Raw genomic sequence first — 26,486 nt, forward strand, 5'->3', positions numbered from 1 at the left:
TGTCCACATGATTTAACTGAGATTTCCTTCTCCATACCCTTGGTAAACTGTGGCTGGAAATGGCTACCTTGGCATAGATGGGGAGTTATTTCTGTTCAGGACAGTTCAGTAACAAATTAGAAAACAGACTTATTTAATAAGTTATTTGAGGGAATCAGTGAGGCTTGATTTTTCAATGTAACGCAGAGACAAAAAATCGCACTGTTTCCAGGGATGGCGCTGTTTTTTGCACATATAGAGGGTCCTTGGACAGGTAGTGTTGAGGAAGTCGGCAGTCTTCAGGAGGACTTGGACAGTTTAAGAGAATGGACAAAGGTGTGGCAGATGGACTATAGTGTCAGGATATGTAAAGTCATGGATTTTGGTAGAATAAAGGCGTAGACTTCTGTCAAAACGGAATGAATTCTGAAATCAATCATACAAAGTGACTTAGGAGTTCTCAAGCAGGATTCCCTAAAGATTAGCTTGCAGGTTGAGTCAGTAGTAAGGAAGGCAAATCCAATGTTAGCGTTCATTTCCAGAAGACTAGAATATAAAAGCAAGGATGTAATGTTGAGGCTTTATAAGGCACTGGTCAGACCACATTTGGAGCATTGTGAACAGTTTTGGGACAAGTATCTAAGAAAGGATAATCTGGCATTGGAGATGGTCCAGAGGAGGTTTGTGAGAATAATTCTAGAAATGAAAAGGTTCGTGTATGAGGAGCGTTTGATGGCTCGAGGCCTGCACTCAATGGAGTTTGTAAGAATGATGGGGAATCTCACTGAATACTGAAGGGCCTAGATTGTGGAAAGGATGCTTCCTATAGTGGGGAAGTCTAGCACCAGAGGACACAGCCTCAGAATTGAAGGAAGCCAATTTACAACAGAGATGAGGAAAAATGCCTTCAGCCAGAGGGTGGTGAATCTGTGGAATTCATTGCTACAGGTGGCTGTGAAGGCTGAGTCACTGGGTTTACTTAAGCAGAAGTTGATAGGTTCTTGATTATTCAGTGCATCAAAAATTACGTGGAGAAGGCAATATAATGGGGTTGAGAGGGAAAATGAATCTGCCATGGTGAATGGTAATTGGCCAAGTGGGTTAATTCTGCTCCTATGCCTTATGGTCCACATTTATCTATTCTGTGTGATTTTATGCCTAACTGAAATGTAAGGGCAGTAAATGTGGTTGTTGAGTTTGTTGAGCTGTTCGGGTCTAATTAGTTCTGATTCTAAATGCAGTCAAGTAAACAAGGTTGGAGATCTAGTTAAATGAGTGTAAGACCATGCAGGAGCAATGACGGGTACAGTTTCCCTTCATGCTGTTGGCACTCCCCCAAGAGGATCACAACCTTGTCGTAAGGTTTGGAGGCTTGCGTGCCTCAATGACCTGGAGAACTCTGGTGGCTGGAGTGTTCACCCATGCCAGACACGTCAAAGAGTAGAGGCCAGACTATGAGTGGTCCACTGGCCCTCCAGGTTCGGGGAGGGTTCATCTCAGGGCTAACAACCCTGACTGGTAAAACAAATTTGTTATGGAAACAGCAATGAAGAATCCTTCTACATCTGAGTGCGATGGTATTCCTGAGTATACTTAGTATACCCGGGACTTATATGACTGACAATTGTGAAAACCGAGCTACTGACACTGAACACCGTCAGAGATGGAAGACACTCATTGCTGCCCTAAATGCCAGTCGCGTAACAGTCAGTAGGTGTTTAGCCCTCTTATTTTACTAGAAAGACACTCTTTGCTAAGCTATAGGGAAATCAAAAAAACTTTAGAGGCTAGGAATCTGAAATAAAAATAGAAAATGCTACAAAAACATGGCAGGTCGGGAGGCATCTGAGGGGAGAGAAACAGACAATTCATTGTCAGAACTGGGCGAGAAAGAGATACAAGGAGAGAAGATGGAGGAAGGCTGTGGAGAACAAAGGAAACGTGACAGGATAGGTCAAAATGACTTAATAGGAGCAGTTAGCAACACATTAAGTTCTTTGTAGAATCAGAATTAGAAACAGGTTTATTATCACCAGCATATGTCATGAAAGCTGCTTGCCACAGTTGTGGACTGAACACAGATCTCTTTCCATAATGTAAAGTATTCGAGCTTAGCTCAGGACATGCTGCTTAGACATATGCAGATTCACTGGATTGGGTCCTCTCATGGCCACTGAAAAATGGGGGGTCCTTCTTCCTAACCTCGACTGCTGATTTTCTCTTGGCTTGCACTCCTTTGATGGCTGCCTTGATCTTCCTCCAGCCCAGGTGGTTGAGCTCAGCCAGGTTCAGAACCACACAGATGCCACTGACCGCAAACATGAAGACCAAGAACACCGTCTTTTCTGTCGGCCTGGACACATAACACTCCACCTCCTTGACGCAAGGATACCTATCGCACTCAAAGATTGCAGGAACATTAAACCCATAAAGAAAATATTGTCCCACCAAGAAGCCAATCTCCAAAACATTTCTAAAGACCACTTGGATAATATAGAATCTTGATATCCCCTCTTGCCGCTGAACTTTTATGCTTTTGCTACGGATCGATCCTGATGTATTAGGATTTTTTTTACTCTCCAAATAGTCTGATTCCACTGCCTTTCCAGATCTTTCCGTATTCTGCCCCAGAATCCCATTGATGAGACTGCTTTTTGACTTTTTATTCTCCCTACGGTCTGTGGAGGTTTTGGTGACTTCCTGGTCCAGAGGAGGACAGAGCACAGTGGAGTGTTTGTCCTTCTGTTTGGATGACTGGTGGACCGAATAGGTGATGAAGCAAAGACTCGGCGTGCACACCAGAATGATCTGGAAGACCCAGTACCTGATGTGAGAGATGGGAAATGCCCTATCGTAGCAGGCCTGGTTACAGCCTGGCTGAAGGGTGTTGCACATGAACATGGTTTGCTCGTCCTCGTAGACCGTCTCCCCGACAATGGCGACAATCAGAATTCGGAAGATCACAACCACAGTGAGGAGTATCCTGGAGATAAAATGAGAAATTCCTGAAAACAATCATACAAAAGGATGATTGCCTACTGCCAGGACGAGGCCACACTCAGGTTGGAGGAGCAACACCTTATATTCTGTCTGGGTAGCCTCCAGCCTGGAGGCATGAACATCGATTTCTCAAACTTCCGGTAATGCCTCCCCCTCCTCTCCTTCACTATTCCCCATTCCTGTTTAGCTCACTTACTTTATCGCCTCATCTGCCCATAGCCTGCCTCTAGTGCTCCTCCCCCTCCTTTTCTTCCATGGTCTTCTGTCCTCTCCTATCACATTTTCACTTCTCCAGCCCTTTACCTCTTTCACCAATCAACTTCCCAGCTCTTTACTTCACCCCTCCCCTCTCTCTTGGTTTCACCTATCACCTGCCACCTTGTACTTCTTCCTTCTCTACCCCCACCCCCTTACTCTGACTCCTTCCTTTCCCATCCCGATGAAAGATCTTAGCCTGAAACCTTGACTGTTTACTCTTTTTCCACAGATGCTGCCTGACCTGCTGAGTTGCTCCAGCATTTTGTATCCATTGCTTTGGATTTCCAGCATCTGCAGATTTTCTCTTGTTTACAAAAGAAAAGAGTGGATTTCTTTGACAAAATGGCCCATAGGACTTTGTGACTAACAAAATTCTTCTGAAGTGTAGATCTTGGGACATCAAATTCTAAAACACTGACTTACTTGTCCTCGCCATCCAAGTTGCTTACCTGAGCCCATGTTTGGCCCAAATTCCTCTAATCCTTTTAATGCCATTTAGTACCTTTGCTTGTCGTGTCCATTCTGGGCTGCTCATTCACCCTTGGTCCTCACCGGACACTCAGCTCTCACCTATGGCTCCAAGCAGCTGCTTGCTTGCCATATCAGGCACACCACCCTCCCCTCATCAGTACACCACTTTGACAAGCGGGTTAAACCATGCGAGGGTAGCCTGTAGGCCTCATACCCCAGTGAGAAAGGGATATGTCTGCTGTAGCCGGTGAAGTCAGCTCCAGTGGGCTGGGCGGATGAGATCTACAGTGAGATCCAACCGCCAGGAAGGTGGTACTGCAACACTCCTGAGAGAACAAAGGGCATGGCAAAGTGGTACTGCAACTCTCCTTGGAGAGCTTAACGGTCATTCTCTGCGACCAAGAAAGACACCAGTTGGTGATGCTTGTTTGTACCACTGGACCTGGACCTCTGAGGCCAAGAGAGTGGAACTGTCCCAGTGCAACTGCTTTTCCACTTTAAAAACTCCCCGCACAAGTTTCCTGTCAGATATGATGAACAACCAATCATCAAAGCCTTTTAAATTTTGTGATTGTACCTGCTTCTACAACCTCCGCTGGCATGTATACACCACCCTTTGTTTGAAAAGGTATTCCTTTCAGATTTCACAGTAGGACTCTGCTCTGTAAATTTGGACTAACCTATCCGGGGATAAACCCTTTGGCTATTCACCTTATTATTGCCCCTCATGGTTTTATGAACCTCTGCAATATCTCCCCTCAGCCTCTTGCTCCAGGAAAAACAAGTCCCAGCTTGTCCAGTCTCTCCCTATAACCCAAGCAATATCCTCAAAAGGACAGCATGGCAGCGTAGTGGTTAGCACAATGCTCTACAGTACCAGTGACCCGCGTTCAATTCCTGCCGCTGCCTATAAGGAGTTTGTACATTCTCCCGACGACTGTGTGGGTTTCTTCCGGTGCTCCCACAGTCCAAAGACGTACAGGTTCGTTGGTTAATTGGTCATTATGAATTGTCCTGTGATTAGGCTAGGATTAAATTGAAGATTGAGGGGGGATCTGATTGAAACGTATAAAATCCTAAAGGGATTGGACAGGCTAGATGCAGGAAGATTGTTCCCGATGTTGGGGAAGTCCAGAACGAGGGGCCACAGTTTGAGGATAAAGGGGAAGCCTTTTAGGACCGAGATTAGGAAAAACTTCTTCACACAGAGAGTGGTGAATCTGTGGAATTCTCTGCCACAGGAAACAGTTGAGGCCAGTTCATTGGCTATATTTAAGAGGGAGTTAGATATGGCCCTTGTGGCTATGGGGATCAGGGGGTTTGGAGGGAAGGCTGGGGCGGGGTTCTGAGTTGGATGATCAGCCGTGATCATAATAAATGGCGGTGCAGGCTCGAAGGGCCGAATGGCCTACTCCTGCACCTATTTTCTATGTTTCTATGTTTCTAAATCAGGAGTTGCTGGGCGGCGTGGCTTGTTGGGCCAGAAAGGCCTACTCCTCACTGTATAGAAACATAGAAACATAGAAAATAGGTGCAGGAGTAGGCCATTCGGCCCTTCGAGCCTGCACCGCCATTTATTATGATCATGGCTGATCATCCAACTCAGAACCCAGCCTTCCCTCCATACCCCCTGACCCCTGTAGCCACAAGGGCCATATCTAACTTCCTTTTAAACATAGCTAATGAACTGGCCTCAACAGTTTGCTGTGGCAGAGAATTCCACAGATTCACCACTCTCTGTGTGAAGAAGTTTTTCCTAACCTCGGTCCTAAAAGGCTTCCCCTCTATCCTCAAACTGTGACCCCTCGTTCTAGACCTCCCCAACATCGGGAACAATCTTCCCGCATCTAGCCTGTCCAATCCCTTTAGGATCTTATACGTTTCAATCAGATCCCCCCTCAATCTTCTAAATTCCAACGAGTACAAGCCCAGTTCATCCAGTCTTTCTTCATATGAAAGACCTGCCATCCCAGGAATCAATCTGGTGAACCTTCTTTGTACTCCCTCTATGGCAAAGATGTCTTTCCTCAGATTAGGGGACCAAAACTGCACACAATACTCCAGGTGTGGTCTCACCAAGGCCTTGTACAACTGCAGTAGTACCTCCCTGCTCCTGTACTCGAATCCTCTCGCTATAAATGCCAGCATACCGTTCGCCTTTTTCACCGCCTGCTGTACCTGCATGCCCACTTTCAATGACTGGTGTATAATGACACCCAGGTCTCGTTGCACCTCCCCTTTTCCTAATCAGCCACCATTCAGATAATAATCTGTTTTCCTATTTTTGCCACCAAAGTGGATAACTTCACATTTATCCACATTAAATTGCATCTGCCATGAGTTTGCCCACTCACCCAACCTATCCAAGTCACCCTGCATCCTCTTAGCATCCTCCTCACTGCTAACACTGCCACCCAGCTTCGTGTCATCCGCAAACTTGGAGATGCTGCATTTAATTCCCTCATCCAAGTCATTAATATATATTGTAAACAACTGGGGTCCCAGCACTGAGCCTTGCGGTACCCTACTAGTCACCTCCTGCGATTCTGAAAAGGTCCCGTTTATTCCCACTCTTTGCTTCCTGTCTGCTAACCAATTCTCCACCCACACCAATACCTTACCCCCAATACCGTGTGCTTTAAGTTTGCACACTAATCTCCTGTGTGGGACCTTGTCAAAAGCCTTTTGAAAATCCAAATATACCACATCCACTGGTTCTCCCCTATCCACTCTACTAGTTACATCCTCAACCAATAAATAAAGTTGGGTTTTTTGCACCTTCTCAAGTTTAATGAAATCCTTCATCCTGCAGGGCAACCAGAACTTCATGCAGTACTTGAAATGTGGCCTTACCAGTGTTTTGTACGGCTGTAACATGATCTCCCAACTCCTGCACTCACTATTCTGACCGACGAGGTCAAGTGTATCAAGTGCTGAAGGAACTCAGCAGGTCAGACCCAAAACATCTATGGAGGGGAATAAACAGCTGGAGGTACAAGCCAAGATCTTTCTCAGGACTGGAAATAAAGGGGAAAGAGAGAGAGAAGTACAAGGTGGTAGGTGGTAGGTGAAACTGGCAGAGGTGGAGGGGTAAAGTAAAGAGCTGGGAAGTCAATTGGTGAAAGAGGTAAAGGGCTGGGGAAGGGCGAGTCTGATAGAGAAGACAAAGGTTTTGGAGATGCCCCCCTTCTTTTTCACCATTCCCCATTCCTGTTTCCCTCTTTAACCTTATCTCTTTACCTGCCCATCACTTCTCTCTGGTGATGTTTTTCTTTGAACTGGTTCCATGGTTTTAGTGGCTCTCTGCAGCAAGGATGGTTGGGGGGTGGGAATCAAATTAAAGAGGCTAGGCATGAGGAGGTTAGTTCACAACAGGGGGATGGGAACCAGTGCAGAGAGACAGAGGGGTGTAAAGTGAGGGTAGAAGCAAAAAGTACAAAGGAGAAAAGTAAAAGTGGCAGGCCGACAAATCCAGGGCAAGCATTAAAAAGGGCCACTTTTCAACATAATTGTATAAGGGCTAAGAGAGTTGTAAAACAGCGCCTGAAGGCTTTGTGTGTCAATGCAAGGAGCATTCGTAATAAGGTGGATGAATTGAAAGTGCAGATTGTTATTAATGATTATGATATAGTTGGGATCACAGAGACATGGCTCCAGGGTGACCAGGGATGGGAGCTCAACGTTCAAGGATATTCAATATTCAGGAGGGATAGACATGAAGGAAGGGGAGGTGGGGTGGCGTTGCTGGTTAAAGAAAAGATTAACGCATTAGAAAGGAAGGACGTAAGCCGGGAAGATGTGGAATCGATATGGGTAGAGCTGCGTAACACTAAGGGACAGAAGACGCTGGTGGGAGTTGTGTACAGGCCACCTAACAGTAGTAGTGAGGTCGGAGATGGTATTAAACAGGAAATTAGAAATGTGTGCAATAAAGGAACAGCAGTTATAATGGGTGACTTCAATCTTCATGTAGATTGGGTGAACCAAATTGGTAAAGGTGCTGGGGAAGAGGATTTCTTGGAATGTATGCGGGATGGTTTTTTGAACCAACATGTCGAGGAACCAACTAGAGAGCAGGCTATTCTGGACTGGGTTTTGAGCAATGAGGAAGGGTTAATTAGCGATCTTGTCGTGAGAGGCCCCTTGGGTAAGAGTGACCATAATATGGTGGAATTCTTCATTAAGATGGAGAGTGACATAGTTAATTCAGAAACAAAGGTTCTGAACTTAAAGAGGGGTAACTTTGAAGGTATGAGACGTGAATTAGCTAAGATAGACTGGCAAATGACACTTAAAGGATTGACGGTGGATATGCAATGGCAGGCATTTAAAGGTTGCATGGATGAACTACAACAATTGTTCATCCCAGTTTGGCAAAAGAATAAATCAAGGAAGGTAGTGCACCCGTGGCTGACAAGAGAAATTAGGGATAGTATCAATTCCAAAGAAGAAGCATACAAATTAGCCAGAGAAAGTGGCTCACCTGAGGACTGGGAGAAATTCAGAGTTCAGCAGAGGAGGACAAAGGGCTTAATTAGGAAGGGGAAAAAAGATTATGAGAGAAAACTGGCAGGGAACATAAAAAGGGACTGTAAACATAGAAACATAGAAAATAGGTGCAGGAGTAGGCCATTCGGCCCTTCGAGCCTGCACCGCCATTTACTATGATCGTGGCTGATCATCCAACTCAGAACCCCGCCCCAGCCTTCCCCCCATACCCCCCGACCCCCGTAGCCACAAGGGCCATATCTAACTCCCTCTTAAATATAGCCAATGAACTGGCCTCGACAGTTTCCTGTGGCAGTGAATTCCACAGATTCACCACTCTCTGTGTGAAGAAGTTTTTCCTCATCTCGGTCCTAAAAGGCTTCCCCTCTATCCTCAAACTGTGACCCCTCGTTCTGGACTTCTCCAACATCGGGAACAATCTTCCTGCATCTAGCCTGTCCAATCCCTTTAGGATCTTATACGTTTCAATCAGATCCCCCCTCAATCTTCTAAATTCCAACGAGTACAAGCCCAGTTCATCCAGTCTTTCTTCATATGAAAGTCCTGCCATCCCAGGAATCAATCTGGTGAACCTTCTTTGTACTCCCTCTGTGGCAAAGATGTCTTTCCTCAGATTAGGGGACCAAAACTGCACACAATACTCCAGGTGTGGTCTCACCAAGGCCTTGTACAACTGCAGTCGTACCTCCCTGCTCCTGTACTCAAATCCTCTCGCTATAAATGCCAGCATACCATTCGCCTTTTTCACCGCCTGCTGTACCTGCATGCCCACTTTCAATGACTGGTGTATAATGACACCCAGGTCTCGTTGCACCTCCCCTTTTCCTAATCGGCCACCATTCAGATAATAATCTGTTTTCCTATTTTTGCCACCAAAGTGGATAACTTCACATTTATCCACATTAAATTGCATCTGCCATGAATTTGCCCACTCACCCAACCTATCCAAGTCACCCCGCATCCTCTTAGCATCCTCCTCACTGCTAACACTGCCACCCAGCTTCATGTCATCCGCAAACTTGGAGATGCTGCATTTAATTCCCTCATCCAAGTCATTAATATATATTGTAAACAACTGGGGTCCCAGCACTGAGCCTTGCGGTACCCCACTAGTCACTGCCTGCCATTCTGAAAAGGTCCCGTTTATTCCCACTCTTTGCTTCCTGTCTGCTAACCAATTCTCCACCCACACCAATACCTTACCCCCAATACCGTGTGCTTTAAGTTTGCACACTAATCTCCTGTGTGGGACCTTGTCAAAAGCCTTTTGAAAATCCAAATATACCACATCCACTGGTTCTCCCCTATCTACTCTGCTAGTTACGTCCTCAAAAAATTCTATGAGATTCGTCAGACATGATTTTCCTTTCACAAATCCATGCTGACTTTGTCCGATCATTTCACCGCTTTCCAAATGTGCTGTTATCACGTCCTTGATAACTGACTCCAGCAGTTTCCCCACCACCGACGTTAGGCTAACTGGTCTATAATTCCCTGGATTCTCTCTCCCTCCTTTTTTAAAAAGTGGGGTTACATTAGCCACCCTCCAATCCTCAGGAACTAGTCCAGAATCTAATGAGTTTTGAAAAATTATCACTAATGCATCCACTATTTCTTGGGCTACTTCCTTAAGCACTCTAGGATGCAGACCATCTGGCCCTGGGGATTTATCTGCCTTCAATCCCTTCAATTTACCTAACACCACTTCCCTACTAACATGTATTTCGCTCAGTTCCTCCATCTCACTGGACCCTCTGTCCCTTACTATTTCTGGAAGATTATTTATGTCCTCCTTAGCGAAGACAGAACCAAAGTAATTATTCAATTGGTCTGCCATGTCCTTGCTCCCCATAATCAATTCACCTGTTTCTGTCTGTAGGGGACCTACATTTGTCTTTACCAGTCTTTTCCTGCAGGTACAGCAGGCGGTGAAAAAGTCGAATGGTATGCTGGCATTTATAGCGAGAGGATTCGAGTACAGGAGTAGGGAGGTACTACTGCAGTTGTACAAGGCCTTGGTGAGACCACACCTGGAGTATTGTGTGCAGTTTTGGTCCCCTAATCTGAGGAAAGACATCCTTGCCATAGAGGGAGTACAAAGGAGGTTCACCAGATTGATTTCTGGGATGGCAGGACTTTCATATGAAGAAAGACTGGATGAACTGGGCTTGTACTCGTTGGAATTAAGAAGATTGAGGGGGGATCTGATTGAAACGTATAAGATCCTAAAGGGATTGGACAGGCTCGATGCAGGAAAATTGTTCCCGATGTTGGGGAAGTCCAGAATGAGGGGCCACAGTTTGAGGATAGAGGGGAAGCCTTTTAGGACCGAGATGAGGAAAAACTTCTTCACACAGAGAGTGGTGAATCTGTGGAATTCTCTGCCACAGGAAACAGTTGAGGCCAGCTCATTGGCTATATTTAAGAGGGAGTTAGATATGGCCCTTGTGGCTACGGGGGTCGGGGGTATGGAGGGAAGGCTGGGGCGGGGTTCTGAGTTGGATGATCAGCCATGATCATAATAAATGGCGGTGCAGGCTCGAAGGGCCGAATGGCCTACTCCTGCACCTATTTTTCTATGTTTCTAAGATGAATCTCAGGGTTGCATACTTCTTACATACTTTGATAAAAAATGTACTCTGACTTAGAATCTTTGTGAAAGAGAAGTGAGGGGAAATATACTAAAAGCTTTGTCATGGAGCTCAATTTTACAGAGGATCTTTAACAAGGGACAAGGGAGATTTAGGTTCAAAGTTTAAAGTAAAGTTATTATCAAAGTACTGTACTTATATGTCACCATACACAACCCCGAAATTCATTTTCTTATGGGCATACTCAATAAAATCTATAGAATAATAACTATAGCAGAATCAATGAAAGACCACCCAATCAGAGTGCAGAAGACAACAATCTCTACAAATATAAAAAGAAAGAAAGAATAATAATAAATAAATAAGCAATAAATATCGAGAACATGAGATGAAGAGTCCTTGAAAATGAGTCCATAGGTTGTGGGAACATTTCAAAGATGGGGCAAGTGACGTTACTCTCTTTGGTTCAAGAGCCTGATGGTTGAGGGGTAATAACTGTTCCCGAACCTGGTGGTGTGGGTTCTGAGACTCCTGTACCTTCTCCCTGATGGCAGCAGTGAGAAGAGAGCATGGCCTGGGTGATGGGCTGCCCCTAGTGATGGATGCTGCTTTCCTGTGATAACACTTTGTCAAGTATGGCTGAAGGGGTTCTTCAAAGTTCAAAGTAAATTTATTATCAAAGTAAATACAAAGAAACAACAAAAACAAGCAAAATAATGATAAATAAACAAGCAATAACTATTGATCACATGAGATGAAGAGTCCTTGAAAGTGAGTCCATTGGTTGTGGGAACATTTCATTAATGGGGCAAGGGAAGTTAAGTGATGTTATCCCCTTTGGTTTAAGAGCCTGATGGTTGAAGGGTAATTGCTGTTCTTGAACATGAATTCCAGGGTTTTGGATCCAAAGTTATGGTTGCCAATGGTGGAGAAATTATATTAAGGAAGTGCATGGCCCAGAGATCGAGGAACAGAGAGATGTCGGAGCAATTCCAGCAATGAAGTCCACAGAGAGATGAGAATTTTAGAACAGAGTGTTGAATAATATCCAAGTAACATCTTGTAATTCATTCATCCGGGAAAATAGCTTCTGTGTTTTGACCTTGAATCAGTGAACCACGCTGCTCACCTCTGCCCATTTCCTTTGTTTCATGAGCACCATGTGTTCAATGCTCCACAGACCCCGATTACTGTTTGAGTCGAATGCTGTAACTGCATCACATCATGTTCTGCAGGTGGCCTTGCGTTGTACATCATTGTTAATTGTAATGCTGCCAGATGATCCTCAGCATATCTTTCCTCTGACAGAACGTCATGAATTTGTCCATTTTCATGAACTGGAGAAAACTGAAAAGGTCGTCGGTGGGATACTGAGGGAGTGCCACACTGCCAGTGATACCATCAGCTTTCTCATGAGATAGCAATGGTTCAACAATATCAGAGAATGTATACAGTATACAACCTGAAATCCTTACTCTTCACAGCCATCCATAAAACAGACGAAAACTCCAAAGAATGAATGACAGGAATATCAGAAACCCAAAGACCCCTCTCCCCTTCTTGGGCACAAGCAGCAGCAGGACGATCAACCCTCTCCCTACTTGCTCCAGCAAAAGCACTGACCCCTTGCAGCAAAGTCCCCAAAGAGACCATGATCAGAATCCATCAAAACTACAGTTCCATTCCAAAACATCAGTATTTCAGACAGGCTCTCTCTCTTTCTCAACAACGAGGAAGAGAGAGGTTGCTTTTGCAAGACTCTGCTCTCAAAACAGACACCTTTTTTAGAATTAGAGCAGTGAGTTCTCAATGTCCTGAGCTAAGTTTATTCCTCAATTAATGGCACCAAATGAAAGACTATTAGCATATGGTTGTTTGTTATGTACCACGTCTATCATGATCATAACCATAGTTGTTTTTGGCCAATTTTTCTACAGAAGTGGTTTGACATTGCCTTCTTCTGGTCAGTGTGTTTACAAGGCAGGTGACCCCACCCCTGTAGCCATTATTAATACCAGGACGAAATTTGCACCAGCTGCTCGTACAATCATCCACCTCCTGCTCCCATGGCTTCCTGTGACCCTGATCGGGAGTGGGGGCGCGAGGCAGTTGGCTAAGCAGGTGCTGCACCTTGCCCAAGGGTGACCTTACACCTCCCTTGGTAGAGATGTATCTCCACCCTGCCACCCCTATTAACATACACAAGATTTTCACAGCCGGGGGCGGGGGGGGGTGATGGGGGTTAGTACAGATAAGCACCCACTACCTATTAAATGCTCCCAAAGGTGTGGTGCACCCCAAATAGTCGCTGACGATCAAGTCCAGCTCCTGGCCTTCACAGTTGGCTTAGTTACTTAGCCCAGCAGAACTGTTTCTACTGACAGGCGAAGGGGCAAAGGCAGATTACTGGTGCCTTAAAACGAGTCACTTCAGGCAGATGAGGCTCATCAGCTGTGGTTGGCAGCTCTTTCTCAAACCTGCACTACCTTGTGGCTATACCCAATCATGGAGAAGGCTTTGGAAGTAAATCCAGAACAAAAATCCCGGGCTGGTGTTCCCATGGCCATCCTACATGGAGTTCAACACCAACTGGCAACTCCTCCGATGCCGCTGGTGCCAGACAGTATCATTCTCTGGCATTCCCCATTCCTTTGGATTCCTCAGATGTGTGGAGAGGGGATCTTGCTATATGGGAGCAACTCGCTCTCCATATTGTACTCCCTGGCTTGAGTATACATTTAACCAATTTCCCCTGGATTAATAAAGCATGACTATGACTAGATAGAATGTAACATCCATAGTTGAATCCAACCAACAGAGAGCCTCACAACACATGACTGAGGAACTCAGCAGCTCAGGTGATTGGTGGAAGAGTGAAGAAGGAATCTGATAGGAGAGGAGAGTGGGCCATGTGATAAAGAGAAAGAGGAGAAGTCGCGCTTCTCTAACTTCTGCTAATGCCCCACCTCCCCCTCGTACCCCATCTGTTATTTATTTTTATACACACATTCTTTCTCTCACTCTCCTTTTTCTCCCTCTGTCCCTCTGAATATACCCCTTGCCCATCCTCTGGGTTCCCCCCCACTGTCTTTCTTCCCGGACCTCCTGTCCCATGATCCTCTCGTATCCCTTTTGCCAATCACCTGTCCAGCTCTTGGCTCCATCCCTCCCCCTCCTGTCTTCTATCATTTTGGATCTCCCCCTTCCCCTCCAACTTTCAAATCTCTTACTCACTCTTCCTTCAGTTAGTCCTGACGAAGGGTCTCGGCCCGAAACATCGACTGTACCTCTTCCTAGAGATGCTACCTGGCCTGCTGCGTTCACCAGCAACTTTGGTGTGTGTTGCTTGAATTTCCAGCATCTGCAGAATTCCTGTTGTTTGCTATCAATACATTGTTGTTTGTGGGATCCTGTATTGCTCATGCTGTAACTACACTCCATTGGCCATAACACTCTTTGGGATGCTCTGATGTACCAACCTGCATGCCTGAGATACTGCTGCAAATATTTCCTTGGACCTGTACCTCGCTGTCCTTGATGATAAACTCATCTTGATGTGAATTTATTGCAAGAGGTACTACAGAAATACAAGTTACTCTCTGTAGTATGGATAAGGAAAGGATTAAATACACCTCTTTGGTGTATGCTAAAATGTTTAACACAAAACAGGAAAACATTATTATCTGAATAGTGGCCGATTAGGAAAAGGGGAGGTGCAACGAGACCTGGGTGTCATTATACACCAGTCATTGAAAGTGGGCATGCAGGTACAGCAGGTGGTGAAAAAGGCGAATGCTATGCTGGCATTCATAGCAAGAGGATTCGAGTACAGGAGCAGGGAGGTACTACTGCAGTTGTACAAGGCCTTGGTGAGATCACACCTGGAGTATTGTGTGCAGTTTTGGTCCCCTAATCTGAGGAAAGACATCCTTGCCATAGAGGGAGTACAAAGAAGGTTCACCAGATTGATTCCTGGGATGGCAAGATTTTCATAAGATGAAAGACTGGATTGACTAGGCTTATACTGTCTGGAATTTAGAAGATTGAAGGGGGGATCTTATCGATACGTATAAAATTCTAAAGGGATTAGACAGGCTAGATGCAGGAAGGTTGTTCCCGATGTTGGGGAAGTCCAGAACGAGGGGTCACAGTTTGACGATAAAGGGGAAGCCTTTTAGGACCGAGATTAGGAAAAACTTCTTCACACAGAGAGCGGTGAATCTGTGGAATTCTCTGCCACAGGAAACAGTTGAGGCCAGTTCATTGGCTATATTTACGAGGGAGTTAGATATGGCCCTTGTGGCTAAAGGGATCGGGGGTATGGGGGGAAGGCAGGCACAGGGTTCTGAGTTGGATGATCAGCCATGATCATACTGAATGGCGGTGCAGGCTCAAAGGGCCAATTGGCCTACTTCTGCACCTATTTTCTATGTTTCTAAAATGGAAGATTGTAAGACAAAATGGTGTTAGTTCGGGATGTGGGAATACTTGAGAAAGTGCATGGGAACCAATCCAGAGCCATGTTTTGAGAACTTAGTGTGAGTACCAGAATACAGTCTTGAGAGTAGGTAATGGTAACAATCTGTTTTTAGAGCAGCTTGTGCTTGAGCCTACTTGGGGAAAGGCTATCTTAGATTGAGTGTTGTGTAATTATCCAGATCTTATTAGGGAGCTTAATGTAAAGGAACCCTAAGGAGGCAGTGATCATAATATGATTGAATTTGTACTGCAGTTTGAGAGGGAGATGTATCAGTATCCCAATGGAATAAAGGGAATTCCTACCTGAAGGGAACTGAATGCATATTTTCCATCAGTTTTCACAGTGGAAGACATCCACAGAATACCAGACATTCAAGAGTGTCAGGGAAGTGAAGTATGTGCAGTGAAAGTTACAACTGAGAAGGTGCTCAGGAAGCTTAATGGTCTGAGTGTGGATAAATCTCCTGGACCTGATGGAATGCACCCTCAGGTTCTGAAGAAAGTAGCTGGAGAGACTGCAGAGGCATTAACAATGATCTTTCAAGAATCGATAGATTCTGGCATTGTACCGGATTACTGGAAAATTGCAAATGTTACTCCACTATTTAAGAAGGGTGGGAGGCAGCAGAAAGGAAACTATAGACCTGTTAGCCTGACATCAGTGGTTGGAAATTGATTGTTAGGGATGAGATTATGGAATACCTGGAGGCACATTTCAAGATAGGCCAAAGCCAGCATGGTTTCATGAAAGGAAAATCCTGCCTGACAAACTTACTGAAATTTTTTGAGGAAATTACAAAGGAGATGCAATGGATGTGGTGTTCTTGGATTTTCAGAAGGTCTTTGACATTGTGCAAAGTAAGAGCCTATGGAATTACAGGGAAGTTACTCGCATGGGTGGAGCATTGGCTTATTGGCAGAAACAGAGAGTGGGAATAAAAGGATCCTATTCTGACTGCCAGTTACCAGTGGAGTTCCACAGGGGTCGGTGTTGGGACCGCTGCTTTTTACAATGTATGTCAATGATTTGGACTAAATTTCTGGCTAAATTTGCCATTGACATAAAGATAGGTGGAGGAGCGAGTAGTGTTGAGGAAACAGAGAGCCTGCAGAGAGACTTAGATAGTTTAGGGAAATGGGTAAAGAAGTGGCAAATGAAATACAATGTTGGAAAGTGTATGGTCATACACTTTGGTGGAAGAAGTAAACGGGCAGACTATTATTTAGATGGGGAGAGAATTCAAAATGCAGAGATGCAAAGGGACTTGGGAGTCCTTGTGCAGGATACCCTAAAGGTTAACCTCCAGGTTGAGTCGGTGGTGAAGAAGGCGCATGCAATGTTGGCGTTCATTTCTAGAGGTATAGAATATAAGAGCAGGGATGTGATGTTGAAGATTTATAAGGCACTGATGAGACTACACTTGGAGTATTGGGTGCAGTTTTGGGCTCCTTATTTTAGAAAGGATATACTGACATTGGGGAGGGTTCAGAGAAGATTCACAAGAATGATTCCAGGAATGAGAGGGTTACCGTATGAGGAACGTCTAGCAGCTCATGGGCTGTATTCCCTGGAGTTCAGGAGAATGAGGGGGGATCTCATAGAGACATTCCGAATGTTAAATGCCTGAACAGATTAGATATGGCAAAGTTATCTCCCATGGTAGGGAAGTCTAGGACAAGAGGGCACAACTTCAGGATTGAAGGACGTCCATTTAGAACAGAGATGTGGAGAAAGTACTTTAGTCAGAGGGTGGTAAATCTGTGGAATTTGTTGCCACAAGTGGCTGTGGAGACCAAGTCATTGTGTGTATTTAAGGCAGAGATAGGTTCTTGATTAGCATCAAAGAGTATGGGGAGAAGGCAAGGGAGTGGGGATGACTGGAAGAATTGGATCAGCCCATGATTGAGTGGCAGAGCAGACTCGATGAGCTGAATGGTTCCTATATCTTATGGTCTTATAGCGCTGAGGAAGCAATGTGGTTGCAGCAGAACTTAGACAGATTGGAAGAATGGGCAAAAAAAGTGGCATATGGAATGAGGTGTTGGGAAATGTATGATTATGCATTTTGGTAAAAGGAACAATAGTGCGCACTATTATCTGAATGGGAGCAGGTTCAAACATCAGAAAGACTTAGGAGTCCTCATTGCAAGACTCCCAGAAGATTAATTTACAGGTTGAGTCTGTGGTAAAGAAGGCAAATGCAATGTTGACATTTATTTCAAGGGGAACAGAACATAAAAGCAAGGAGATAATGCTGAGTTTTTATAAGACGCTAGTCAGGCTGCACTTGGAGTATGTCAACAGTTTTGGGTTCCATATCTCAGAAAGGATGTGTTCTCATTGGAGAGAGTCCAGAGGAGGTTCATGAGGATTATTCTGGGAATGAAGGGGTTAACATAAGAACGCAAACACGAGGAAATCTTCAGATGCTGGAAATTCAAGCAACACACGCAAAATGCTGGTGGGACGCAGCAGGCCAGGCAGCATCTATAGGAAAAAGTACAATCAACATTTTGGGCCGAGACCCTTCATCAGGATCTTCCTATAGATGCTGCCTGGCCTGCTGCGTTCACCAGCATTTTGTGTGTGTTGGTTAACATATGAGGAGCATTTGGCAGCTTTGGACCTGTACTCACTGGAATTTAGAAGAACGTGGGGGGAATCTCATTGAGACCTACAAAATGTTGAAAGGACTAGACAGGGTGGATTTGGAAAGGATGTTTCCTATGGCAGGGGTATCCAGAACTAGAGGGCACAGCCTCAAAAGTGAGGGGCGACCTTTATGAACAGAGATAAGGAGGAATTTTTTAGCCAGAGAGATGTGAATATGTGGAATGTTCTGCCACAGACTGCGGTTGAGGCCAAGCCCGTGGGTATATTTAAGGCAGAAGTTGATCATTTCCTGATTGGTCAGGGCATGAAAGGATATGGCGAGAAGGCAGGTGTATGGATTTGAGTGGGATCCGGGATCAGTCATGATGGAATGGTGGAGCAGACCCAATGGTCTGAATGGCCTGATTCTGCTCCTATGTCTCATTGTCCTTATGTTTGTCTGGGCAAGTATTAGAGAAAAGAAGGGGTTGCCAATCTGGGGTCCATGGACTCCTTCCTTAATGGTAGGGGTCCATGCATTAAAAAAGGGGTAATTTCTTTGTACAAGGCGAATCTCTAAGGCAAGAGAGAGAGAGGGAGGGGAGAGAGGAGGAGGGAGAGGGAGGGAGGAGCATAGAAAGAGAGAGGGAGGGAGAAAGAGAGAAAGAGGGAGAGGGAAGGAGCGAGTGAGGAAGGGAGAGAGAGTGAGGGGGAGAAGAAAGGAGAGTGTGAGGAAGGGATAGAGAGGGGAAGAGAGAGAGTGAGAGAGAGAAAGAGAGAGACTGACTCTAGAAAGGCTGTCAGACACTTGCTATTCCCTCCGGCAGTATTGTGTCGCAAGGCACATTGATTGGATGATAATTATTATTTTGTCTCTTTTACTACTTCATTAACCATTTCTTTCTGTATTTTATTCTGAATAATCATATACACTATTAAAGTAATTTCTTATAACATTTACCACATGTACAGTGCCTCCTTTGTTTGTGGATACCTCTTGCTGATGAATTTAAAACTGTTACCTTTTATCATAAAAGAGGATCAAACGGGTTTTGTAAAAGGCCATAGATCATCTAACAATATCAGAAGATTGCTTAATGTGATTCAGGCGTGTCACCAACAGGCAGTGGACGGCTTGGTGGTTTCCTCAGATGCAGAAAAGGCCTTTGATTGTGTTGAATGGCCGTATCTTTTTTTCACTTTAAAACAATTTGGTTTGGGCAATAACTTTATTAAGTGGGTGAAGGTTCTTCATAATGACCCTTTGGCTGCGATTCTTACTAATGGTATTAGGTCGGATAATTTTAGTATTCTGAGGGGCAGCTGGCAGGGCTGCCCTTTATCACCACTACTTTTCACACTAGTGATCGGGCCATTGGCTGCGGCTATTCGGTGAGACCCCAAAATATCTGCTCCAAACATAGGACTAAAGTCACATAAAATTACATTGTATGCGGATGATGTTCTGATTCTCTTATCGAACCTTGCTATGTCAGTGCACCACCTTATACAATGCATTAATTCATTTAGCGCCTTTTCAGGTTATAAAATCAGCTTTACTAAATCAGAGGCTATGCCTCTGGGGAATCTGCAGCAGGTACCTGACACTCAGGGTGTTTTCCCCTTTAAATGGTCGCAGACAGGTTTTGTTTACTTAGGCATATTTATCACACCTACGTTTGATCAATTGTTCAAAGAACAAGGAATGAATGTAACAATATTTTTGTTATCGTACAGCATGCAATGTAAGAGTGTGGTAATTTGACACATTATGGTACATTCATTATTTGTCACCAGGATATGAATTGAGGAGTGATTGCACAAATTGCAACCTTAGAGTTTAAGTGATAATTTAACGGCAGAAGCGAAATTTCTCAGTGGCCAAACATTTCAATCCTGATTCCCATTCCCATTCCAAAATGTCAGTCCATGGCCTCCTCTTGTGCCACAATGAGGCCGCCTTTAAGGTGAAGGAGCAACACCTTATATTCCATCTAGGTAGCTTCCAACCTGATGGCATGAATATCAATTCCTCCTTCCAGTTCAAAAAAACTACCCTCCCCTCCCCTTCTATTCCCCACTGGCCTCCTACCTCTTCTCACCTGCCTCTCACCTCCCTCCAGTGCCCCTCCTTCCCTTTGTCCCGTGGTCCACTCTCCTCTCCTATCAGATTCCTTCGTCTCCATCCCTGGCTTCACCCATCACCTTCCAGCTATCCTCCTTCACCTCTCCCCACCTTTTCATTCTGGCATCTTCCCCTTTCCTTTCTAGTTCTAATGAAAGGTCTTGGCCCAAAATACAGCTGTTTATTTATTTCCATAGATGTTTGACCTGCTGAGTTGTGTGTGTTGTCCTGGATAGCCAGCATTTGCAGACTTTCTGGTGTTTGTAATTTCATGAAAAGTTTAAAGATATTAGGGAGAATTTGGTTGGAGAGAAACTATTTCCCATTGGTTAGAGAGTCTGGAAACAGAGAACAGTGACTAAATATTTGAAGCAGGATTGCTTGAATGAAATTTGAAATTATGTATTTATGGAGTTAAGTCACAGATTAGTCAAGATCTCAATGACTGTCAAGACAAAAGAGACAGCAGTTGTTGGAATCTAGAGCATCAATCAATCAATCAAGCAGCATCTGTGGAAGGAAAGGAATTGTCAACGTTTTGCGTTTGATCCTGATGCTGTTGGACCTGCTGAGTTTCTTTGGTAAACACGAGGAAATCTGCAGATGCTGGAATTCCAAGCAACACACATCAAAATTGCTGGTGAATGCAGCAGGTCAGGCAGCATCTATAGGAAGAGGTACAGTCGACGTTTCGGGCCGAGATCACTCGTCCTGACGAAGGGTCTCGGTCCGAAACGCCAACTGTACCTCTTCCTATAGATGCTGCCTGACCTGCTGCGTTCACCAGCAACTTTGATGTGTGTGGCTTGAGTTTCTTTGGTAGATTGTTTGTTACAACAGGTTGGAAGTCCTTATTGTTTATTATCAAGTGGATGATAGGGATGCAGACCTAACTGTGGGAAGACTAGGTTCTGATGAGACCTCATATGGAGGAGGGGAAGAAGCTGTTCTTAAACCATTGAGTGTGTGCCTTCAGGCTCCTGTACATCTTCCACGATGGTAGCAATGAGAAGACAGCATGTCCTGGTTGATGGGGGTCCTTAGTGATGGATACCACTTTTTTGAGACATTAGCTTTTGAAGACGTCCGTGATACTGGGGAAGCTAGTGCCCACGATGGAGCTGCTGGCTGAGTTTACAGCTTTTTCTGATCCTGTGCAGTGGCCTCCTCCATACCAGCTGGTGATGCAACCAGTCAGAATGCTCTCCAGGTTCACGTGATGGGGAAGTCGAGGATCCAGTTGCAGAGGGAGGTACAGAGGTTTTGGAACTTGTTGATTCATTCTGAGAGTATGACTGTGTTGAAATCAATCAACAGCAGCCTGATGTGGGTGTTGCTATTGTCCAGTGATCTAAGGCTAGTGAGATTGCATCTGCTGTAGACCTATTGAGGTGATAGGCAAATTGCAGTGGGTCCAGGTCCTTGCTTAGGCAGGAGTTGATTCTGGCCATGACGAACCTCCCAAAGCACTTCTTCACAGTAGATATGAATGCAACTGGGCGATAGTCGTTGAGGCAGCTCACCCTGTTCTTCTTGGGCACGGGTATGATTGTCACCCTTCTGAAGTAGGTGGGAGCCTTCAATTGCAACAGTGAGAGATTGAAGATGTCCTTGAACTCTCCCACCAGCTGGTTGGCACAGATTTTCAGAGCCTTACCAGGTACACCTTTAGGGCCTGACAACTTGTGAGTGTTCACTCTCACGAAAGATGTTCTGACATCGGCCTCTGAGACTGAGGTCACAGGATCACCAGATGCTGCAGGGATTCACACAGTTGTAGTTTCGTTCTCTCTTTCAAAGTGTGCATGAAAGGCGTTGAGCTCATCCGGGAGTGAAATAACACTGTCATTCATGATGTTTGATTTTGCCTTGTAGAAAGTAATGGCCTGCAAATCCTGCCAGAGCTGATGTGCGTCTCTAGCTTCAATCGGAAATGGTTTCTTTCTCTTAAAGTAGCCTTCTGTAGGTCGTACCTGGACGTCTTGTATAGCTCTGGAATTTCACATATCTAGCCCTCAGCAGACTACAGATCTCCTGGTTCATCCGCAGGTTTTGCTTTGGGTATATCCAGTATATCCTCAAAGGCACACACTAATCTACACTGGTCTTGATGTAGTTGTTGACAACTGTGGCATATTCACTCAGACTCAGAGATGAATCCCCGAAATTGTCCAGTCAACTGACTCAAAACGGTGGGGGAGTCCAGGACCAGAGGCAGAGCCCCAGAATACAAGGGCATCCCTTTAGAAAGGAGATGAGCAGGAATTTCAGCTGTGGAGGAGCAAGTCATTGAGTATATTTAAAGCAGAGGTTGATAAGTTCTTGATTTATAAGGGTGTGGAAATTTACAGGGAGAAGGCAGGACAGTGGGATTGAGAGAGATAATAAATCAGCCGTGATGGAATGGCGGAGCAGACTCGATGGGCCACATAGCCGAATAATTCTGCTCCATGCCTTGTGTTGTTATGGACTCTCCCTGACTTTGCCTGTTTATGTGTTTCCTTTTCAAATATTTTTAAAAGTTAAGTGGATTCTATTTCTGACACACTTCTATAATCGGTGCCCTAGCAACCTTATAAATAAAATAAATTCCTCTTAAGCAACACACATAAAAGTTGCTGGTGAATGCGGCAGGCCAGGCAGCATCTCTAGGAAGAGGTCCAGTCGACGTTTCAGGCCGAGACCCTTCGTCCTGGGTCTCGGCCTGAAACGTCGACTGCACCTCTTCCTAGAGATGCTGCCTGGCCTGCTGCGTTCACCAGCAACTTTTATGTGTGTTGCTTGAAATTCCAGCATCTGCAGATTTCCTTGTGGTTGCACTTTTAAATTCCTCTTAGCTCTGTTTCGATGCTAATCTGAACTTTCTCAGTTTCTTGTTACTGCTCCATTAGCAGTGGGAGCAATTCTTCCCATTTATCAGGATCGCTTCAAACACCTTTGACAGGTCTCTGAAATGCCTGTGTTCCCGTAAGGATAACCTGCAGTTCTTTACATTTCACTCCATTGTTAAGATAATGGAAATCTTCAAAATATTCACATAAAAATTTCTTTGTAGGCTTTGAAAAGGTGAAAGGTGAAATGTTTGCAGAAGTTCACAAACTAGGGTTCACGGACCCCTTGTTTACTGGTGTTGCTCCACAGCATAAAAAGGGTTGGGAACCCCTGGATTAAGGAGAAAATGAGAGGAAACTCGGAGGATGGTGGGAGTGTGGGATGAGCTGTCAGTGTAACTGGTGGATGTGATTTCAATTTCACCATTTGAGGGAGGTTTGGACAAGTACATGGATGGAAGGGCTATGGAGGGCTATGGTCCTGCTGCAGGTCGATGGGACCGGACAATTGAAATAGTTCAGCACAGACTGGATGGGCCAAAGAGTCTGTTTCTGCACTGTAGTTTTCTACGACTCTATAACATCCTTACTAATCAAGGACTTATGAACCTCTGCTTTAAATGTACCCAATGACAGATTGTTTTAGCTGACAGGTCAGTCCAGAACAGGAGTTCCCAGCCTGGGGTCCATGGTTCCTTGATTAATGGTATTGGTCCATGGCATAGAAAAGGTTGGGAACCCCTGGTCTAGAACCTGAGTTGTCTTTCAAAAGTTTACCTTATCCAGTAGAGAAATCCCATCAGTTCCATTCCTTCACTCTTTCCCCCTAGCCCAGAAACCTATTTTCTATCTGATTCCCTCTTGAAAACAAAGTAACGCACCTATTCCATTTCTGATTGCACCCCTACGTGGCAATCTCAGGAATACCAGGGGAGATAAGAGACTGCAGATCCTGGAATCTTGGAGCACACACAACCTCTCCACTCTCAGGCCTGATGCAGTGAGGCTTGGCCCAAAATGTCAACAATTTCGCACTCCCACCGATGCTCCTCGGCCGCTGAGTCCTTCCAGCAGATTACGTGTTTCTCAGGAATAATGTTATTCAAACTACCACTGGGGCACATTTCTTTCCCGCTGAGTCAGAATTATGGATCCAGTTCCCTTCTAGATATCTGTGGTGAAAATTACCACGGTGACTAATGGGTGGAGGCCTGCACTGTTCAAAGGTTATCTTTACCATAGACCATTGACTGTCTTCTTTAGACACCGTGCTGCCACTTAACTTCACGGATCAAACATCCTGGGCTAATTCTTCACCCAACAACACAGAAAGTAATAGATAATGTGGTCCAGACTGTGGCCATTATTGAGAGCTTTCTACAGTCAAATTGCCTGCCAGATTTCCTACACTACAGCAGTGACCACACAAAAATACTTAATTAGCTGAAACATACCTAGAGACATTCTGAAAGAGATGCCAAGAGCACCATAGAAATATATATCTTTATCTTATCAAAGGTATGGTCCGTGTGCAGGTCAGTGGGACTAGGCAGAAAATGGTTCGGCACAGCCAAGAAGGGCCTAAAGACCTGTTTCTGTGCTGTAGTTTCTATGGTTTCTATGATATCTGTCTTTTTATTATTGACGATAATTCCAGACAGGGTAAATGCAAGCAGGCTTTTTCCACTGAGGTTGGGTGAGATGACAACTAGATGTCATGGGTTAAGGGTGAAAGGTGAAAAGGAAAAGTTTAGGGGGAACATGAGGGAAAACTTTTGCTCAGAGGGTTGTGAGAGAGTGGAACAAGCTGCCAGTGCAAGTGGTGCCTGCGAGCTTATTTTCAATGTTTAAGAGAAGTTTAGATAGGTGTTTGGATGGTAGGGCTATGGTCCTGGTGCAGGTGGATGGGAGTCGGCAGTTTAAATGATTTGGTATGGACTAGATGGGCTGAAAGGTCTGTTTCTGTGCTGTACTTTTCTATGACTCTATTGTAGAATTCTGGTTGGAATTAATTTTGGTTGCAGATTTACTAGGTTTCTCGTCGCTGACATTGTAGTTTTATTAGATGGCTCTGGGTCATCAAAAATAAAAATGCATGCACATACAGACACACACCTCGCAACAAACACTCATACAGACCAGAAGCACAACCAGACAGGCCAACAAACACAAGCTCACATACATGCACTACCATAGTCAAACACACCCTCAAAACACACACACCCAGAAGTACAATCAGGCCAACAGACGCATACACACACTAACATAAACACAAATATTAGCATAGACACCCCCAAGGGGACCACAAACTTGTCGTATGGCTTGGAGGCTTGCATGGCCCGAACCGGAGAGCTATGTTGGCCAGAGTTAGGGCTTTACACTTTGGCTCTTGGTAGGGTCACCCATGTCAAACAGGTCAAAAGGCAGAGGCCAGACTACGAATGGTCCACTGGTCCTCCAGGTTTGGGGGTTCAGCTCAGGGCTAACAACCCTGACTGGTCAAACAAAATTTTTACAGAAAGGTTGATGAAGAATCCTTCTACATCTGAGTGTGACTGTATTCCCGAGACTCCGCCCAGGATCTGCATGACTGACAGTAGTGAAAACCAAGAGGAAGCTGCTGGCACAATGAAGGAAATCCTGAATACCTCCAAGACCAAGGTGCACTGTAGAGGCAGAAGTGAGGACCCTGAACCACACCTGGGGCATAATAGAGAAGATGGCCACAGACAGACAGAGATAGAGGACTTCCATCACTACCCGAAACGGCAGTGTCATGACAGGCAGTAATAACTAACACAGACAGGTAAACACTCATGCACAAGCATGTATGTGAACACACACTCACACAAAATATATATACAGTGTACTTGCATAAAATGTTAATTGCACATTTTCTAGCAGAAAAAGGAATTAACACAAAAACATCTACAAGTTAATTTGTGCCTGTACATTTTATGAGAGGGCATGGGTGCAATTTGCAAGGGCTGCACTTGCAGAAAGGGCTGTCCCGCTTGGTGGGAACAGGCTTTGCCTGAGAGGCTGACCGCTCATCCCTCCCCTCTTACCTGCCAATCATGGTGGAATGCTGCTGCACGGCTGCCTCCAGGAGCCGCTCCAGAATGGTCCACTCGCCCATGTCCGAACGTGCTTCAAAATCAAAGGGGAGAAAAAATGAAGCCGCCTGCTCTCCCTCTCAATCCCTTTTCAAGAGGCTGCTGCACAGTTTAAGGGGTGTGGGAGATCTCTCCTTGGTTTTAAACAACCACTGTCGTTAACTCACATTCTCTCACTCTCCCTGCGCCGCCTGCAGAGATCCACACATTTGAGAGATTATCACTGGAGTTTCCTTCAGTAATCAGGTTCAGAGGCCAACACGAGAGGGCATTTCAGTTTCATGCCTTTTTTTAATCTTCCTTTAACTGGATTTCAGTTCCCCCAAAGCCAGGACAGGTCCAACACAAAAGCTGCTCAGCTGTGCTCGTGTGGAGTGCATTCTTAAATGAGTCTCTCACCAGCAAACTCAAATGAATAAAAACAACGTCGTGCAAAAGGCTGGGCTTCCATCCATCAGTAATTGTTCCCAAAAAAAGCCCAAAGGCTTGACTTCCTAGTCTAAATTAACACTGATGGCTCCCTTAGATTCTGGA

The 26,486-nt window shown here is 45.0% G+C and overlaps 1 protein-coding gene across 1 annotated transcript; it reads right to left on the minus strand.

Annotated features, from left to right (window-relative positions):
• Positions 1 to 2,109: 2,109 nt before the first annotated feature.
• On the minus strand, positions 2,110 to 25,981 carry LOC134355103 (gap junction delta-2 protein-like). The gene is made up of 2 exons (XM_063064845.1): positions 25,905 to 25,981; positions 2,110 to 2,962 (listed from the first exon to the last, which is right to left on the minus strand). Exons 1-2 carry the CDS (start codon positions 25,973 to 25,975, stop codon positions 2,110 to 2,112), a joined length of 924 nt encoding a protein of 307 aa, XP_062920915.1. The 5' UTR covers positions 25,976 to 25,981.
• Positions 25,982 to 26,486: the final 505 nt, after the last annotated feature.

Source organism: Mobula hypostoma, chromosome 12 (assembly GCF_963921235.1).
Source record: "Mobula hypostoma chromosome 12, sMobHyp1.1, whole genome shotgun sequence".
Classification (NCBI taxonomy): domain Eukaryota; kingdom Metazoa; phylum Chordata; class Chondrichthyes; order Myliobatiformes; family Myliobatidae; genus Mobula; species Mobula hypostoma.

Bases quoted from the DNA above. Each gene is read 5' to 3' on its own strand.
- LOC134355103 (XM_063064845.1), bottom strand. From the start codon at position 25,975: ATGGGCGAGTGGACCATTCTGGAGCGGCTCCTGGAGGCAGCCGTGCAG. The intron at 2,963-25,904 runs GTAAGAGGGGAG...TTTTATCTCCAG, and splicing joins CATTCCACCATGATTGGCAG to GATACTCCTCACTGTGGTTG.